The sequence below is a fragment of the Apteryx mantelli genome, chromosome 9, assembly GCF_036417845.1.
Source record: "Apteryx mantelli isolate bAptMan1 chromosome 9, bAptMan1.hap1, whole genome shotgun sequence".
Classification (NCBI taxonomy): Eukaryota; Metazoa; Chordata; class Aves; order Apterygiformes; family Apterygidae; genus Apteryx; species Apteryx mantelli.
The window spans coordinates 7102631-7120720 of record NC_089986.1 but is presented as its reverse complement, the minus strand read 5'-3'; the positions used below and the strand labels follow the sequence as shown (position 1 = coordinate 7120720).

General features: G+C 40.5%; 1 protein-coding gene across 1 annotated transcript in view; it reads right to left on the bottom strand.

Moving 5' to 3' along the window:
- The window catches only part of FNDC3B (fibronectin type III domain containing 3B), a 225358-nt gene that overhangs the window by 12403 nt on the left and 194865 nt on the right, over nt 1-18090 (bottom strand). Inside the window, exons 23-25 of the mRNA XM_067301623.1 lie at nt 17239-17451; nt 3544-3710; nt 275-402 (exon numbers count right to left, since the gene is read on the bottom strand). Coding sequence (XP_067157724.1) covers nt 275-402; nt 3544-3710; nt 17239-17451 — 508 coding nt within the window. The remainder of the gene's footprint in view (nt 1-274; nt 403-3543; nt 3711-17238; nt 17452-18090) is intronic.

The following is an 18090-nucleotide window of genomic DNA, read 5'->3' as shown; positions in this document are numbered from 1 at the left end:
TAAGCAGAAGAAGAAATGGTGGGCAGACCGAATTCTGACTTTTCAAAGGTTAGTTCAGTTACAAATAGTGATTAACTGTGGACCGAGCGGAAGTCACTCCAATAAGATAACAATGTTCTATACACTCTCTCAGCAGAGAAAACAACATATTACGGCCCTTGCACCACCATAGGGTGTAATTCAATTCAGTGGAAAAAAGCAGCAAAGAGCGTGTTCAAAAACACTTCCATTTTACCATCAGTTTAGCAGTATTAAAACCAGATCATTTTCCTACCTGCTTATATTCAGATTCTCTTCCAACCAGTACCTGCAGGATGTAACCAACAGGATCTCCCTTCATGGGTGGGACCATTTCCCAGGTGATTTCACAGGCATTTCCTTCCAACTGGGTCACTCGAGGGGCTACAATAAAAATAAATGTGGTAGCACTTAATATAAAGACTCCGTTGACATATTCTTTATTTTACAGGCACTGTAGCATGTAACAGAACACTTAAAGAGAACTTCAGGACATCACAGGGTTTAGTAGCAGACAATCTGTAATTATGTAGCCAAAAATCAAATTACCATTAGAATTGAGTGGAAGAAATAAAATTGGGCTTGGATTCTTAAATTACTCAAAACTTCCATTTATTTCAAGACAGTCTTGCCTGATTAAGTAGTTCAGGATTCTTGTGGTATCAAACTATAGCAAACACTACGCGCAGAAAATTGGGCGCAATTTAGACCTGATTAACACGAGTCTAATAAGTTTACTGTAGAAAATAGTTTACTTCTGTAGAACTAAAGTGATCTGACTGTAGAGTATCTCTTATCTGTCAGCTGTGTAAACCGGAAAGGGGATGTGGTAAGAACCCTGAACTTTAAAAATCCAACTGCAGTGTCATGTGCTGATTTTTTCCAAGCGAAGCCAATTCATAAATTACGCTTGCATTAATAAAAGCAGAAATTTCATTAAGTTCTGAGCAAACACTTGTATCCATGGAGATGTCTGTCCCACGTTTTAAAGCAGCTGATTACATGCCATTGAAAGAAAGCACGAAAATCAAACTTTTCATTCAAGAAAAAGATGGGAGAAGGGATGAGAAAAGGAAAGCTAATCAATCTTCTATATGAGAGATGAAGCCCAGCATGGGAACCAGAAGTACAAGCATAATTCTAAATACTTGCACTCGTATCCAATTTTGAGCCTTAAATTCAGATGAGCAGACCCGAGCCCGCCAGACGGCGCAGCACGGCAGCGGTACGCGTGGGCGTACGGCCGAGCGCCTGCCGCAGGCAGGCATCAAAACAACCGCGGCAGCGTCCACGCTCCACCGAGCTGGTTATCGGGCCGAGCCGGCAAGCACATGATTGAAAAATGAAACTGTGAGAAACAACGGCGCTAAATGTTTTGCCGAGCGGTTAACGTGTGCATGTGCAAGGACACGAGCTTGTTAAAGGCAATACGGCTTCGCAACCCTGTGAAAGCAGATGACAGAGTCTATCACAGCAACAAACGCTGCTGCTGCTGCATGCATTACACGAGTTTCAGACTAATTCGCTTCCACCCAAGAGGAACACATGAATTACATGCAGGCCCAAATGAAATCAGTATCCATTTACTTCTCCCTGCACATCTGCCTGGGTTGAGAGACTGATAACAGAAGCCTTCACCGCAGCTGACAACATCATCCTCAACTGCTTTCCCTCCTCCTTCCATGCCTCACCCTGCCACGCTCAGATTTTTGCCTGACATTTACAAAACGCTGCCATTAACAGAAACGCTATTTTAGGGCTGGCATCAGTAGGCAAACAATTAGGATACTTTGTAAGAGAATAAACATGTGCTCATGATACATGGAAGCCCGTGCAAAGTTTGTGTTGCTCTAAACACTGAAGGGAATCAACACAATTATTTTGTTGCCTGCCTCAACAGATCTCCTCTCCCCGTGGCATTACTTTCTCACAGCAGCGCTCGCTAATGCAGTTTTTGTTGTGCCTTTTTCTCTACCGCAGCCGGTGGTCTGTCATGTACCTACGGTCCCATCCCACACATGACCCAGGATTTGCACACTATATCCTAACTGCTCGATCTTTAGTCCAGTAGTCCAGAGCGTGAGTCATATCTAACAGGCACTAAATACTCGAGCAGGAAGGGAGCTCAAAACAAAGCAAAAATCTAAATGAGATCCAAACACACTAAAATGAATTTCCACCCACCAAAACGAGGACGCGAGTACGGCGCACGCTGGCACCCCTGTGCCGGCTTCGCCCACTTAGCGCAGGTAAGGGAAGCAAGGAGACACCGGTAGCACTGCCTTGGCACGTGCCAGGGACACGAGCACGTGTCCGGGCTCTCTGGCTGCGAGGCACATCCTCGCTGCCAGCGGCACCTCCGCGAGCCCGGCTCCTCTGGCGGGAGCTCCCTCCGCTCGCCGCGCAGGCGCAGCTCACGTCAGCACGGCTGCGCATCGCTCCCCCTTGGGAAGTATAACCTGCACCCGAGCTCTGCACCAAGCAGATACAGGTATCTTCGCCCAAAAACAGCACTGGAGCAAGCGCCAAACCCCAGGCAATATCCATGTAAAAATGAAGGTGGGATGCTCACGTAGGCCGATTTTTAGCGCGGTGAGGCCAAATCTCCCCGTGTTCCCTCTGTGCCCAGGACAAGAGGGATGTTCTTGAGGGCAACTCAGAGCAGCTAACTTCAGGGCCAGGGAAACTACATGCTGGCAGTGTTTTCCCCTCCCTAAATCCTCCAATCACGGATGGCATCACAGTCACCAAAATCAGGTTTTAAATACAGCAGAGCAAATGAAAGCTCTGACAAACTTTAATGGTTGCTATTTCACACAGTGCATGGGACTGTTTGACAAATGAGTTTAAAGCACGCAGGAAAAACGGGTCAGTGGGGTATCTGACGTATCTCTGTTTATCTGACAGCCAATACAGCAAATCTGCAGCCTTCATAATAATTTCCTCGTGAAAGGACTTGTACTTAGGGCAGACTTTACACAAAATAAAAGAGGTTTCATTATAAAACTCCATTTTAATTAGGTCTTTTTTTCTTCTAGTGGAAAACGTACTAAATGGGATAATCTACTGTTTTATGCGTACAAAATATCAATGATTTTATAAATTGAAGAAACAATAAACTCTGAAGTGCTAAGTTGAACATTATCTACACACTTAAAACAACACGCAAGTTTACTAGCACTTAAGTTGGTATGTACACATATATACTATAGCACTTATAACCCTTATTAAGCAATCCCCTGGGAAACATTATTGTTAGCAGAAGTATTTTTAACACCTCCTGTAGAACAGTAGTGGTTTGCACAACATTTATGTTGCTCATCCAAGATTTTCTTCAGTGATAATTTAGCTTCCCACCATAATGTAGTTTCATTACTCACAGCAATACACAAATACACCAATTTCTTATGCACATTATTGTATACTTAGGCATGCCCTTACAAACTTATTACATACTTAATAATTACTAAAATAATTACATCATTCTTACGTATGTAATGTGTAAAAAAAAAATCTACTATCTACCTTTGATTGCAGGTGGGACTGACTTAGTTGTGCAGAAGGTGCATACTTCTGAGAAAGGCCCTTCCCCAGCATCATTGACAGCCTGTATTCGAAACGAGTAACAAGTGGATTCTGTCAGCCTTTGTATCTTGTACGTATGACTCGGTCCCCTGTAAATTGGAATAAACCTGGAAACAATGAAAATGAGAAAACAAATTACACTGGAGTGGCAGCGACATTTCTATTATGTATAGTGGATCAAGGCATCCATATTGTGAAAACTGGCAGAACACGCTTTGCAAAGCTATTAAACTTAAGTATAAAAACAGCATGTTATTAATATATAAGCAATGATTATTAGATTAGGGAAATGAGGAGTTCATTGCCTCTTTTGCACCTAAAACTTATTTTGCAGAATGATTACATGAATTATGTGGAAAACCTTCCATCAATGCATTTCCTACTACCTAGTAATCAAAATGGATTAACTGCGTTCTGCTGCGACACACTGAGAACGCTTCTTGTTAAAAAAAAATAAAATAAAATAAAAATTTAAACTTCAAATCTTTTATTGCTTGACTTGGTTCTTATTCACAAGCTAAGATCCACACCAGAGCTTACTGTCGTCTGTGTCATCTTAAAGCCAGAGTAACTTTATGTAAATCAGCACATAAGGATTGGGGTTAATATATTATACACTTTGTTTGAAGAGTTTATAGACCGAAGACAGACAAACAGCAGCTGAGACAGATTCAGAGGGAATACATTGCGGATTATGAGTGAAAAGGAATAGGAAGAGCATGATTACAGAGAGGGGGATAGGCAGGCTGGGAAGAGGACGCCAGCTGGTGAGATTTGGGAGACAACTGTAGTGCTGGGCCTGCTCGAGAGGAGGCTAAGAGGAGCAGCAAAATACACCACTAAGGAAGCGGCTTCCAAAACACTTCCCTTGACAGTGCCAGACATCACCACGCACTATCGTTTCCAAAAATATAATGCAGAACAAAAATCAATGCCACTTAATCTAAAAAAAACCCCAAAACCAAAAAAAAATCCCCTAAAAGTTGCTAGAGAGAATCTGACTTCTATTTTCAATTGCTCTGCTCAGATAAATGTTTTTCAGTAAGTCACACGTTAGCCAGCAATTTCTAACCATTTCTTCTCTCTGAGCCCCTGCGCCCAGAGGCGCTGAGCAGAATGGGAATGAGGGTTAATACGGAGGAAGCACTCGGCATCCTGCATCAAACCATTTAGCCTCTGCTTGGGCTTACTTGCAAGAGTCCTGAATCTGGAGAATATAAAATTCACCACGCAGGATGACACAGTTTTCTGATGATTTAGTACACCTATTCAAATATCCTAACTATTTCAGCTGATTCGAAATCACCAGGAAGCCAATGAAGTGATTTGTTCTTGACCTCCCTCTCTAGGCGCTGGCTCTATCCTGGATAATAAGTCCCGACCCCTTTGGCTTCACACAAGATGTACAGTATAACCAATTTGAGCATTTCAGAGAAACCGGGACTGTCATTAGCTCTCAGGGTCAGAAATCAATTCATATTAAATTATGATTGAAATCCACAGAAGTATAAATAGAGAGATCAGGAATCATCTGTAATAAAAAGAAATGTTCAAGTAATTTAAATTGCTGAAAATGTACTCTGAGGACGAATCTGACTTACTACCCCCCCAGAGTTTTAGTTAGCCCCTCACTTTGACTATGAATCAAAGGTCAACATCAACAAATTTTTAACAGCAGATTTTAAAGCCTATTCCTAAAGGAGAATTTTTTCAACCGTAGGCCTGTGCAGTCTTACGTAGGACTGCCTGCCAGCCCACGTTTTTGAGGTTCACACAGCAGCAACGGCAAGTTTCAAAAGGCTTGACAGCAGGTCTGTTGCAGGAGTGAGATTTCTTGGGATTCACCGCATGATGAGCAAACCACGAGCATTTGGGATAGCATTAAGACTGGAAATAAGACTGCTCAACTCTTTCGCTCTCTCCCCCTCTTTGCTTTTTGTCAGTCACCCAACTGGCTCAGAAACCACCGCAGTACTCATAGAAGCGCAGAGCCTTGTCTCTCACCCTCCTCTAGGGCTGTAGATAACAAAATAGATGCAATGCAATATTTTAGATTAATGTTGTCCTTGTAATCACCCGTGAAGCTAGGCAAGCACGGGAGGATAAATATACCTTGCCAGCTAACAGACATATACACCTCTACCCCATTTTGGGCTGATGGTGCTCTTGCTAGACACATTGATAGAGTGAATAGCAATGGATGTTAGTCCTCTAATGAGAGTTTCACCTTCCAAATACGATCAATCAAGGTTTCATAACACTGACAAAGTGATCTGGCAAAACACTTCAGCTCCTCCTGTCATTTGGGAATTGGAATAATATTCCCATCCACTCTCCATCTCCACCTCTTTTTACTTTTATATTGCTATCTCAAGGAACATCCGTAATGAAAGCAAAAAGCATTCCAGAAAAGCTATCATCCATGTTCAGTACACAAGACTAATGAAAGCACATTCGGCCACCTTTCTTCAGAAGTTGACTGTTCTAATCTTAGAGAAGAAAGGCTGGTTATTAAGTCAATCAAATTCAATTGCTGTTAGGTAGTTCTATGACAATAATACTTTATAATTATGCTTGAAGATGCATATCATGATGTAGGAAATGTAATGCAGATGAAACATTCCAACTTCAAAACAGAAGTGATTTTTTGGTAATAATGTAGTATTTTCTTCAAGTCTAAAGTAGGCACTTCATAATCCTCCAGAGTTATTTCTGTTATTTTTAAAAGCAGTGTAGTTCCCATTTGATGTAATCTGCTAGAGAATCGGAGGAATACCTCCTACCATCTTTCTTCAGTCTCTCAAGGTTTCACCTGAAGGAGGACTGCAGTGAACTTAACACTGAACCAGTGTGATTGCTTCTGATTGCAATGTCAGCATACATTAAACTCTTACAAGTAAGATAATTTGTTCAAATTATTGCCATTTGATCTTTTTCAAAACTAAAGACAACTTAAAGATGCACATTTAAGTCTCAGCTTTGTGTATGTTTGCCTCCTTGGCAAGTCTCACGTTGTCCACTGTTCTTTACGTTCCAGACCCTTATCCATTCTTTTCACTTATCTAACAGAGCTTTATATGACTCATAAATTGAACATGAGCAGAGAGAACACAAGCCACACAGCTAACAACACAACTTACACATTCAGCCACGAGAGGTGGGCAGCTTGTACTAGAATTAAGCGCAGAGGCCAGCGGAGCCCTTCCCAGCCGTTCTCGATGCAGGGCTAAGCTAGAGCTATGGGGATGGGCACATGGCTGAACACGACTGAAATACTGCGGCCTTACAAATTACCACTTGTTGCCTCCTCTACCTAAATGGGTATGCTCTTCGCTAGCTGAACTGCAATGTTCAAGAGGTTTAGTTTAAACTTCAGCAAAATAGTGCCAAATACTAATGCTGATGTTTGAGGCACGCTTCCCGTAGGAGGTGTGCTACCTGAGCCTGCCCCAGCCTCCACGAGCCGACTGTTCCCATAGCTATGCTGCTCCCGCGGTGCACCTATTCATAGGGCTAAATGGTGATCTGGATTAGAGAACCAATATGGATTGAAGAGCTACATAAACAGGTTATTTTTATATTGGATTAGTTCCCTAGCCTGGTTCAATGTTATGCTAAAACAGTTGCATTGGTACAACTTTGGGGTTGGTATGGGGAAACAAGTGGTTTAAACAAGTACTGCTGCCAAAAGTGCTCCTGGCCTAAGAAATAGAGGTGCATTTACTTTGGTTTCTTATTTCTTTGTCACTCTCCCCTCCAAGGTGGAGGAAAACAAAACACCAAGTGTCCTTGGGTGCATCTCAGCCAAGCACGCTTCTCTAACCTCTGCCTGCTCAGAGCACCTGTGCAAATCCCAGAAATGTGCTGATAAGCACCAAGAAATTTTCAAATCTAAAATGTTTGGCCATTCAAAAGACAATAGGCTGCACAGCTAAAACTAACAACTTTTCTTTGAAAAAAGACCAGCTTTACTGATTAATGGAATTCTCAATAGTTGCCCCCTTTTTTTCCCCATTTTTTTTCTTTTAAATTTGCACATCCACAAGTAAAGTAAACCTCTACTTTTAAAATTTAATATGCTGCAATATTGTTCCTCTCCACTTACATGACAGCAAAAACTGAAAAGAAAGCAACTTTCTCTAGGGAAGCAGACACTCCCCAGAGCATACTTCCCCTCTCATCTCGCTTTAGCGAGCTGAATTACTCTCTTTCCCAGCCACTCGCATGTCAGACGCAGATCATTCATTTACTTACACACGGTGGAAAAGAGAGAACACAGTGTCCTAGAATGATTGTTTGGGAGACACCACTGCTGTTATTTTTTCATCAATGCCTTTTTATTCTCAATCAAGATCTTCTTGGAAATGTTTTACATCTTGTAGCTATTTTGTTTCCTCCACTTCAGTCACTCCCAGTCAAGTGGAGAATTATGAATGTACTCACTCTACCTTCATTCATTAGTTCGCAGCACATTTTAATCAGCAGGTTCCTTTTCAAGCTCTTTGGTTTTGTTTATAGTTTAGTAACACATTTGTTCTTACAACAATTCAATTTGAAAGAAAATCTAATGTACAGCACTTAATGAGAGCAATTTTAAGGCAGGTACAATGGCTGAAATAGCAACCTGGGTGGTTCTTTTACTGTCTCCCAGAAAAATGGGGTGATCTGCTGCAATTTTGGCTGGAGAGAAATCATTAATATACCAATGATCTAACCTGGTGACCTGAGGCTTCTTTTCAGAATACGCAGGCAACCGCATAATTTCAAACCAAAGTACATGAATTTCACAAACCAACAGCTACTTTAATATTATTATCACAACAGTAAAAAACATCCCTGTTTTCTGCACAGTTATAGCCCCCACCTACTCTTTAGACTGCTCCTCTATTTTGTTTAAAGAACATTATCAAACCCTCACTGGTTTATGTGATTTTTTTTCCCCCTACCAGCAGTTTCCTACACTAGGAGGTGGCACCCAGGAAAGCAGAAGCTTCAAAACAAAAACATCTAATTCACCACGAGGAACAGAGAACATTCAGTTCTTTGCAGCACTTCAACTAAAAAAATAAAAGAAAAAAAAAGTCCAGATCCTCCGCTGAACGTAGCTTCACCGAAGTTCACGCACCTGCACCGCATTTCACAAGCTCAGCTCAGGTCACAGAGCTCAGCGCTGTATATGCCCCTGTATCTGAAGACACCAGCGGGGCAAACGCTTGCTTATTAACGTTCTGCACATTGAAACTTGCCTGCATCCAAATCATCGCCAGTCACAGCCGGTCAGAAGGTTTAACACCTATCAGCCTTCAAATGAAGCTTGTGCCTGCTGATGCAAGAAGGGGTCATTTAACTTCTACTAAACCTAGATGCCAGAAGTAGAATTTAATTAACTTATTAAAAGGCAAATGATACTGAGAAGAACTTTTGGTGGACATCAAAAGAGAGGTCCCCTTTCAGTTTTTCAAGCTAGGCTGTAGAGGAGACCTGATGCCAAGAGCTGAGTAGAAAACAAGATTGATTAATACTGCTCACAATCCGAGTCATCTCCTTCACCAGCTTGTACGAGCCATAAGCACTTGGAGATCTCTCTTTCAACCACATCCTAAAGGTACAGAGCGGGCTTTTACTCTGCTCACCGGCAGAGATACATGTGCAGAAGTCAACACGCAAATTTTTCTGTTCTATTTTGTTTTAAAATCTTCAGCTCCTGGAGAAAAGCTTGAAGTTAGCAGCATCCCCCACCCCCAAATCCATTAATATAACTAATATCAGGCAGATACCAATACTAAGAGCAATCTTTTCAATGCTGCTGAATAAATGCCAGCTTTGGGGCACCTTTCTGAGCCACCCTTTGGCATCTCCTTTTGCAGGTAGGTGCTGAGGGAAGGGAAAGACCCAGGCAGGAGTTCCTGGAAGGGTTTCAACACCCAGGGACTTCCCCCGAGCCTCATTTCCCATCCTACCCTGAGGTCAGGATGGAGCTGCAGAGCAGACAGGACACCTTGGTCTCTCTGACCTGAAGACATGGTTTCTGAAAGAAACCTTAAAATGTGTATTTGTTTACAGCATGTCTAGAAACTAACCTCCTCAGTACACTTTCAGTCTAATTTTGGGTTGACAGGTGTAACAACATGACACACTGAAGGAGACAACTCTTCCTCTCTTATACCTAGAAGAGCAAAACTAAGCAGAGAGAGGAAAAAGGCAGGAAGAGAAGAGGTAATAGGTGGGAAGAGTTTTGTTTCCAATGCTTATCTAGCACAGTGTATGAATTGAGAGGATACGCTGGATGCCCCAACACACAGGCTAGACAAACAGCACAAGCAGCCGAAAATTGATTTTTCCCTTGCTTCTACTAGCTCATCCTTTCACCTACAGCTGAGTTTGACCATGCAATCCATATTTACCATAGACAGTCACTTGTCAGATGTCTGGAGTTATTGAAAATGGAGATACCTGAACCTGCAGAAGCTTCCACACAGCAAGAAAAATTAATTTTTTGGAAAGGATGAATTACTAACATCTTCCCCCTTGAAGTTTATACTGTCGAGAGCAGCTTGGATTTATAGCTTGTGACTTTGTAAAAGTCTCTCATACAGAGACCGGGAGATGACTGAGCCAAAGCATTAGCCATCTTCCTCAGTTACGCTGCTTTGCTGTGGAGGGGTTTTAGGACTGCTCTGCTCCCGATGGATTGCCAGGCAGGAGGCGGCTGCAGCTCCTTTTGGTTGCTGCCCTTTTATTCCCAAGGCAGTCTGCCAGGCCGAAGCCCTGTGCCACCCTTTAGACTTTTTGGAAGTTGACAAAGAAGTTGCACAGAGCCTATATAAATTCCGCTGTTTTATACAGGTGGGAGACGGGACATGCACTAAAGAAGAAAGGCAACTAAGCACCTTGAAAAACAACTTTTAAGAATGAGCTAGAGATGGAGAACAATATTTACTACTGAGTTCAGCGAATCCTGAGAAAAACACATAGTAAAATCTCAACAGCTTCAGGGCACATTCAGTGAAAAATCGAAGACAGATCAGTAAAGTATCTGACAAACAATTCCTGTGTGGAACCACATGACAGGCCAAGGAACAGATGGAAAAAAACCTAATACTGAGCACAAGATAATGAGAATTAGCAGCATTCGACTGAAAGATTCAAGGGAAATCAGGAGAGTATCCAGTGGCCTATAATATCTATATAGTCAAAAAGAAATAATTACAAATTAGGCAGCAAACAATACCATGGTTTGTAATGGTAATATATTAATAATTAACTAGATGTAAATAAGAGCAGGCTTAATAAAGCTAAAGTCAAAACAGGAAAAAAAACCACTTCAGTGATGACAAATCAATGTTCTTATAGTTATATGCATTTTTATCTTTCTTTTGCAGCATTACAACCCACATTGCAGATATGACAATAATTAATAGTTTCTATAAAACTTATAATGAATCTTCATAATTATTTACCAAAATAACATTCTTAGTCATCTGGATTGATAAAACTCACCAAGGAAACAAAGTCTAGTCTCTAGTTTATCAGCTTTAGCTAAATCAAGTTGGAAACTAGAGATGTGCCCTCTAAGGAAAATCGGCCAACATGTTCCTTGCTGTAAGCCAGACCCCGTTAGCACTTCAGATATTAAGTAGTTATCATACTGACAAGGCATTATTTTTCTTAGGAGGTTGTTACAAACGCGTAGACCTAGCTTTCATTACAGTGACAGTCTTTGGTCTTGACTGTGTTCTTATATATGATGAATATTCAGCTACACCAGTGAAGTCTGAAGTTGCAACAGGTGTATACTGATGAAAATGTAAGAGAAAACTGGTCCAATAGGTTTCATTCTATATTATTAACTACTGAATTTCCTACCAAATCAGGGAAAATTTGAACCTACTTATTGAAAAGCATTTAATTTTGTGTCTCACTAGAATCCTAATTTCCTAAACAAACTTATCTCAGACCTTTAACACGCTTTTCTCACACCTCACTGTCTCAAAAGGTGAGGTGACTCATACCTACTAAAAACGTTGTTTTATTCCTGTTTCTAGGAACAAGCTGAAATGCATTTACACGTTTTTTAAACCGTCCCTTGGAACAGTTCTCCTTTTTCATTTGCCCAGCACTCGCTGCAAAGCCCCAAGTATCCGATCACAATGTTCTTACTATAACTACTACTACTACTAGCGATACTCATCTGTACAATGCAACACTATCCCAGTAAACACAGGCTATTTTAAAGACTTTTCTGAATGTTAGCTTTACTCTGCAAGCCTAGCTAAATAGAAACTGTGGCATGCCATATGTCTTGGTGCTAATTGTTAATTTCCTTTCATCATTGTTTTACCCAATATGAAAATTATTTTTCCTGCAGGTTTTTGCAAGGATATGTCAATGTATCTAATTTTATATTTTAATAGAATTTTACAAGCCAGTAGGCCAGATACATTTCAGTAATTGCTGCTAAAATGGGTGCAAATTGTCTTGATCAAATCATGAGTGTAAACAGTTTTCTAATTAGACTGCTTGAAACTTGCAGTAACGAGATAATGATTATGCTAGTCATCAGAGAGAAGGTTTAGCGATTTATCTCTGTGTTTCTGTTCTGCCTCCCTGTTAATGCAGGGCAAACATACATGTCAAGGTTGATACACAGCAGAAGAAAAAGGACCACTTCCCACAGAGACTGTACTTGCTCCTAATCTTTCTGCAAAGGCTAGACCAAACCATCAGATACAATATTCCACTTTTACAGCCAGGAAAGCTGCACTCAATGCTGTAATGGGCAGTATCTGTTTTATTTTTGGGTTCTCTGGTGTTTGTTATACTCCTTTAAGGAGTAGCTAGGTCAGAAAAACTGCTCTGGAAGGAAGGGAAAAATAGTTTCTTCTGTTAACATACCACTCAGCATGCTTGGAGGAGAGAAGGTTTCCAATACCATTGGGTGAGGAAGGCAGATGAAAGGGTGAGAGAATCACAGGAAGGAGCTAGAAGCTTATGAAAGCTGAGCCCCTCTGCAGAAAAATGAGCCCATCTCATTGCATCTTTGCTGTGGCTCCGTCGCTTATTGTTCAAAGCACATGTTTTAATTTTTCTTGGAAACCACCAAGTGCTTTCTGGTTCCTCTCACTTTGGAAAATAAGGGCATAGATTTTTATAATACGATACTTTTCTCTCTTTCTTATAGGCTTTCTATAAAATAGTTTACCATGCAATTGAAAAAGACAGTACTTCTGGGAGCATCATTAACATCTGGGCTAGCAGGCACTGAAATGAATGGAACAACACATCTCCCTCAGATCCTTTGAAAAACTTGCACGTCTCCGCTGTTTACACTCAAGCTTCAAAGTCTCTACTCTGCACCTACCAAACAGGAACAAGGAAAGACAACCTGAGCCACTGGAAGGTAACTGAGAGTCTATCAAGCTTACAGCTCAGATGTCCTCTGCTGCCTGCACCAGGATAAGAGAGCACTCTTTGGCCAAGGAACGTTAGGGGTGATGCCTCCCGAAATAAATGAAACAGCCTTCAAAAATGACTCTCTAAAAGAGCTGAGCTGTGGCAGTGCTCAGCTTTCTGAAATTGTCAATCTGCTGTTTTGTTCGGTGGAATAAAAGGCTGCAAGAGCTCTCTGCCTACCAATCCGCATACCGAAATATTACTACTGCTTTACAAATCTTACTGCTGAAGTATTGTCAGTGTACAGCTTCATAAGAAAACATCACTGGGAAAAATGCCTGGCCTGCTAAGTTAATGGGTAATCTCCAAATGATTCAATGAGGGAGGATTTCACCTTAATATAAATTAGAGCATTAAGTCATTTGTCTCTTTTGTTGAAATAAAAGTCTTCAGCAATCTCAAGGCAAGAGCCTGCAGGAATTGCTTCAGAGCAACTGTCCCAGAAAGAAATTGCCGTGTTCGGGAAAAGTTCACCCTCTATTCACACTAAGGTAAAATTTCCCAAATAGAAAGAAATAATTCAAGGTATTATGTCAGCTGGTTGCAACTTCTATTCCCTCCTTGGAGTAGCTAGAATTTTCCAGGGCTACCTGTATTAGGATATGGGGTCATAACTCATTTATTCATTAAGTAATAACAAAAGCATTTACAGTTTAGAATACCAGTAAACATCACCTTCTACAATCCATTTGCAAAAGCAGCCTTCTGAAGAACAGTGATCCTTCACTGATATTTTTAAAGAGTATGTTTAAACTACTTCTTACCCAATATCACCAAGGATTCTCTCTTGAAATATAATTATACATATTTTTATTTGGACTTCTATATACTCACAAAATCAAAGAATCATCTCAACTGCAATATATATTAGTCTAAAAGAAACATAAGCAAATGATGAATGACCCATTAATAATGTACTTGCTAATTCTCCTTTTGAGACTGGATATTGTAAGTATTTCAAGACACTAAGAAGTATAATTAGTTGTAGGAACAACTAAAGACTAATTACCAGTGCAGGGGGGAAAAAAAGCATTACTATAATTAGGCTCATTTGTTTCACTTGGAGAGGAAAAATCCACAGTAATCTGGAAAACAGTACAATCTTATTAACATTATTTTATTGACATTACTAAGTTAGGAAATGAAGTCACAACTGATAGTTTATTTAAAAAAGAAAGAAATTTTACAGCCCTCTTTACGTAAAGGTCAACTGCTCCCAACTAACGCTCCCATGTACTGTGCTTTCTAGAAACAGATTCTTCTTCATTTCCACTTAATGCGACACATAATTGAAAGGATAAGAGATGCTAATTTGATCTTCCTAAATGTCACACACTGAAGAGGGAATGAGGGATAAAGCAGGTGCATTTCTGATGAGCACACCTTTTCCAGCCCCTACATTAATCAGTGCCAGGAGATTTCCAAGTATTCTGTTTCACAGGGTCTTGCAATCAATGAAGCATTTAGTCTGCAACAACCTGCCTGTTTCCATCATGGCATGGAAAAGTTAAAAACAATTCTTAATGACCAAGACACATTCAAGAGCACTGGTTGACTATCACTGCATACAATAAGGATTGTATCTCTAGAAAAAGGCTATCAAAGCTACCAGGCTTGAAATTTGACTTACTGTTGATTCTCTTTTTCAAAAAGGATTTGCTCACCTTCGTAATTCTCTATTTGTAAAAATCTTCAATGGCATTTAAAAATTAACTTCTATTTTAACCCTCATGAGTAAGCAACCTTACAATATGCAAACTGCATGCACAGATTCACTGGAGAAGGGAAAGTTGTACCCTGAGTGGAGGGACTTCAGTATAGAGCAGATAAAAGTAATTTCAGATGTCTCTTCCCAGAGAAGACAGTAAAAATATCTTCTGAACAACTAGGGATATGACAGAGCTTAATCCTCTGACTCAATGAATTTGAGTTATCCACAGTGTCTTCCCAAAAGTCAGGTGCTATCTCTTCTATAAACAGAGGAGACACCATGAAACCTTTCTACAACCCATTCAACACCATGAAAGATCCCCAAACACCCTTCTACATCATTTATTCTGTGTCATTTTTTACTAGAGACTGGCCTTATATTATTCCATTAGATGTCCACGTTTACCTGCATTGATCTGCTATGGCATCGCACAATTAAAGAGGCCAGTGATGTATTCCAGTATTTTTCACAGGCATATACATGACTGAGTAACCGCTCAGCTGTGATGGGTTTTATGTTATGGATATGATCCAAGAGTGGACTCCTATCACCGTAACTAACTGCTGTTTCTACCAATTCACATGTGGGCTGTCCGTCTTTGTTCATTAGGAATGACAGCTCTCCAGAATATACAAACTTCTCTGCTGGATCCTTTCAGCAATATCTCTCATTGTGGTAGATGCACACAACGGACTGCCAGAGAGGGAACAAAAAAATGGCTCTTATTGCCAAGACCTGCCAGCTGCAACTGTTCTCAAACAGGGCACCTGTCAAAGATAACAGTCCACCAGATCTGCTCATATGCTGTGCCCACGCTCGCATGCAGTCATCGTAGTCAGCCAGCCCAAGGGCTCAGGGCTAGGGCTCATTTCAGATATTAATTGAACTGATCACTACAATCACAACCACCAAAAGAAACCATTTTATTCAAGGACTCCATTCAAGCAAAAGGAAACAATCAGTGCAATACAGATGAAACTGAGTAGTTTCTTTGAGTAGCTCATGTGTACTATAACCCAAATCGAAAGCTTGGAAGACCTAGCAGAGGGACAAGTGCAAGGAACAGTAACTGCTCCTAATTAACAGATCTTAAGAGACCATTTCCAGTTGGAAAAGTTTGTGCAAAAGCAAATGGTGATGCTAGAAAAAGCTCTCATTCTCTGCTGCCAGGTAACACAACATATTTTATTCTTAAAAGGAAACTTATCATCTCTCCAACATAAAAACAGGTTTAAAACAAATTACAGTTCCTCACCATCCTACCTTCAGTGCTACGTGAAAGCAAACAAAAGAAGCCTGCTGGATGTTTCTTTAGAGCTGACTTGATCACATGCTGCTGCAGGTGATGGGCTTCAGCCAAGCACCATTGCACTCTGAAGAAACTGTTTTATCAGTCAGACTTTCAAATGGGCATTTATATTCATTGAACACCTCTCAGTATTAATACAAGGGAGAACGTACCCTCTCCGCATCTCTCCCAGTTGAGACACTGGGAGGTATTTAGGCATTATTCATGGTGGTTTTATTACTTACAATTAGAGCTGTTGGGCCAGATCTTTGGCTGGCATAAACCCAGCACAGCTCTATTTAAATTAAAGAAATCATGCTAATTTACACCAAATTATGATCTGTACTGAAGGTCCCTAAAGATTATTTACTTGATACATCAATTATTTTATGTAATTAAACTAGCTGAGAGTGAGTGTTTCTTAGTAAATTATGAACCATCTATGATATTTATTCATTGAAGGGATCAGACTGTTAGGCAACATTCTCATTGTCTTTTCTTTGTTTGTTTTCCTCTCTCTCACAACTTTGGAGCCTCTTTATCAAATCTGTTTGTATGGAAAAAACTTCTTGCAATGTCCAATTCTGTATTTCTTGCACACCCAAAGCTCCCATGGCTTTGATGAAAATTTTAGGGAAGGAAAACACAGAGGATGAGTCCTCCTGCATTCTTATTTTGCAGACTGCATAGTTACCAAGCTGATGCTGAGCTCCTATTTTGCTAATGCTCCAAAAGAGTTTAGCTGTAAAATCCTGACCACCATGCTGCCCAAAGGAACTTATTTTGCTCAGTTTTGTCTTAGACTTGCAACTTTGTGAGCAGTTGCTTTATTAATATACACAGTACACTGGGAGCAATATCTGTTTTGCATATTCCAAAGGGCAAAGTAGTTATGATGTTGAAACTCAATATACAAGCAGAGAGGTCAGTGTTTTGCTACAATTTCAACAGCACAGCATGAATCTCAGTTGTTCTATAATACATTTAACAGCTTTGTTATTTGCTTGGTCTGACTACAGGCACAGAATCTCTGTCAAAACTACTTTTTTTTCTTTTTTTTAATAGTTTGTAGGTATAGGATAACCAGGAAAACAACCTTTTTCTTGCTGTGATTCACAAATACTTTATGATGAATCAGAATCCATTTTCATTAACACAATGAAAAGAATCCTGTATCTCTTACCTTTTATTTCTGTCTTCTATCTGCAAGATATAGACCATGTCATCGGTAGCATGAAGTTTGGAGCTGCTGTCTCCCCATTTCAACTTCAGGCTCTGAGGACCTGCTGCAGCACACTCTAACCGAGGAGGTAATGGTGGTAATGGCCTAGTTTTTGCTTTAATAAAGTGGCTAAATGGTCCAGCTCCAATTTCATTGACAGCCTGGATCCTGACCCTAAAGTAAACAACAACAAAGGTAAATGTTAAATAAGGTGCTTTCACAAGGTTCTTGACATAGAAAAGTCTTAAGAAACAAAACAGCCTTCTGGACCTGACTGGTCCATCTTTAAACACTGTGTCCACTCCCAGCGATCAGTATCTTGCTCTGGCAAGTGAAAGGCTCTGTAACGTAACAAGTATTATCATCCTGTTTATACTGTAAGAACAGCAAAGAAGATACCAAGAAATGCAATCAGGCAGAGGCAGGAAGATCTGGCAAAGCAACCTCTGAGCCCAATGGCAGTCCCTTTAACCATATGAACAAGCACTCTGGACATTGTGAGGTTATCTAATACCTTTTATCATCCTAACAGTCTAGTGCAATGTTAAAGTAATATCTCATATTGCGAGCAATTGTGTTTCCTCAGTGGTACTCCTGGAGCAATGAGTTACCACTTAAAGTGAGTAAGAACCTAGCCAGGGGGATTGCAAAGTATGCAACACTGGTGGCTCTCAAAACAGACCACCTCTTTGCAGTCACAGAAGATGACATGGAGAACTGCTGATTAATTATCCTCACTGCAAGGGTCAGAGGAACAGATACAAGCGAGAGCTGGAAAACATTACACGTGTAATTATGAATAAATAAAATGCG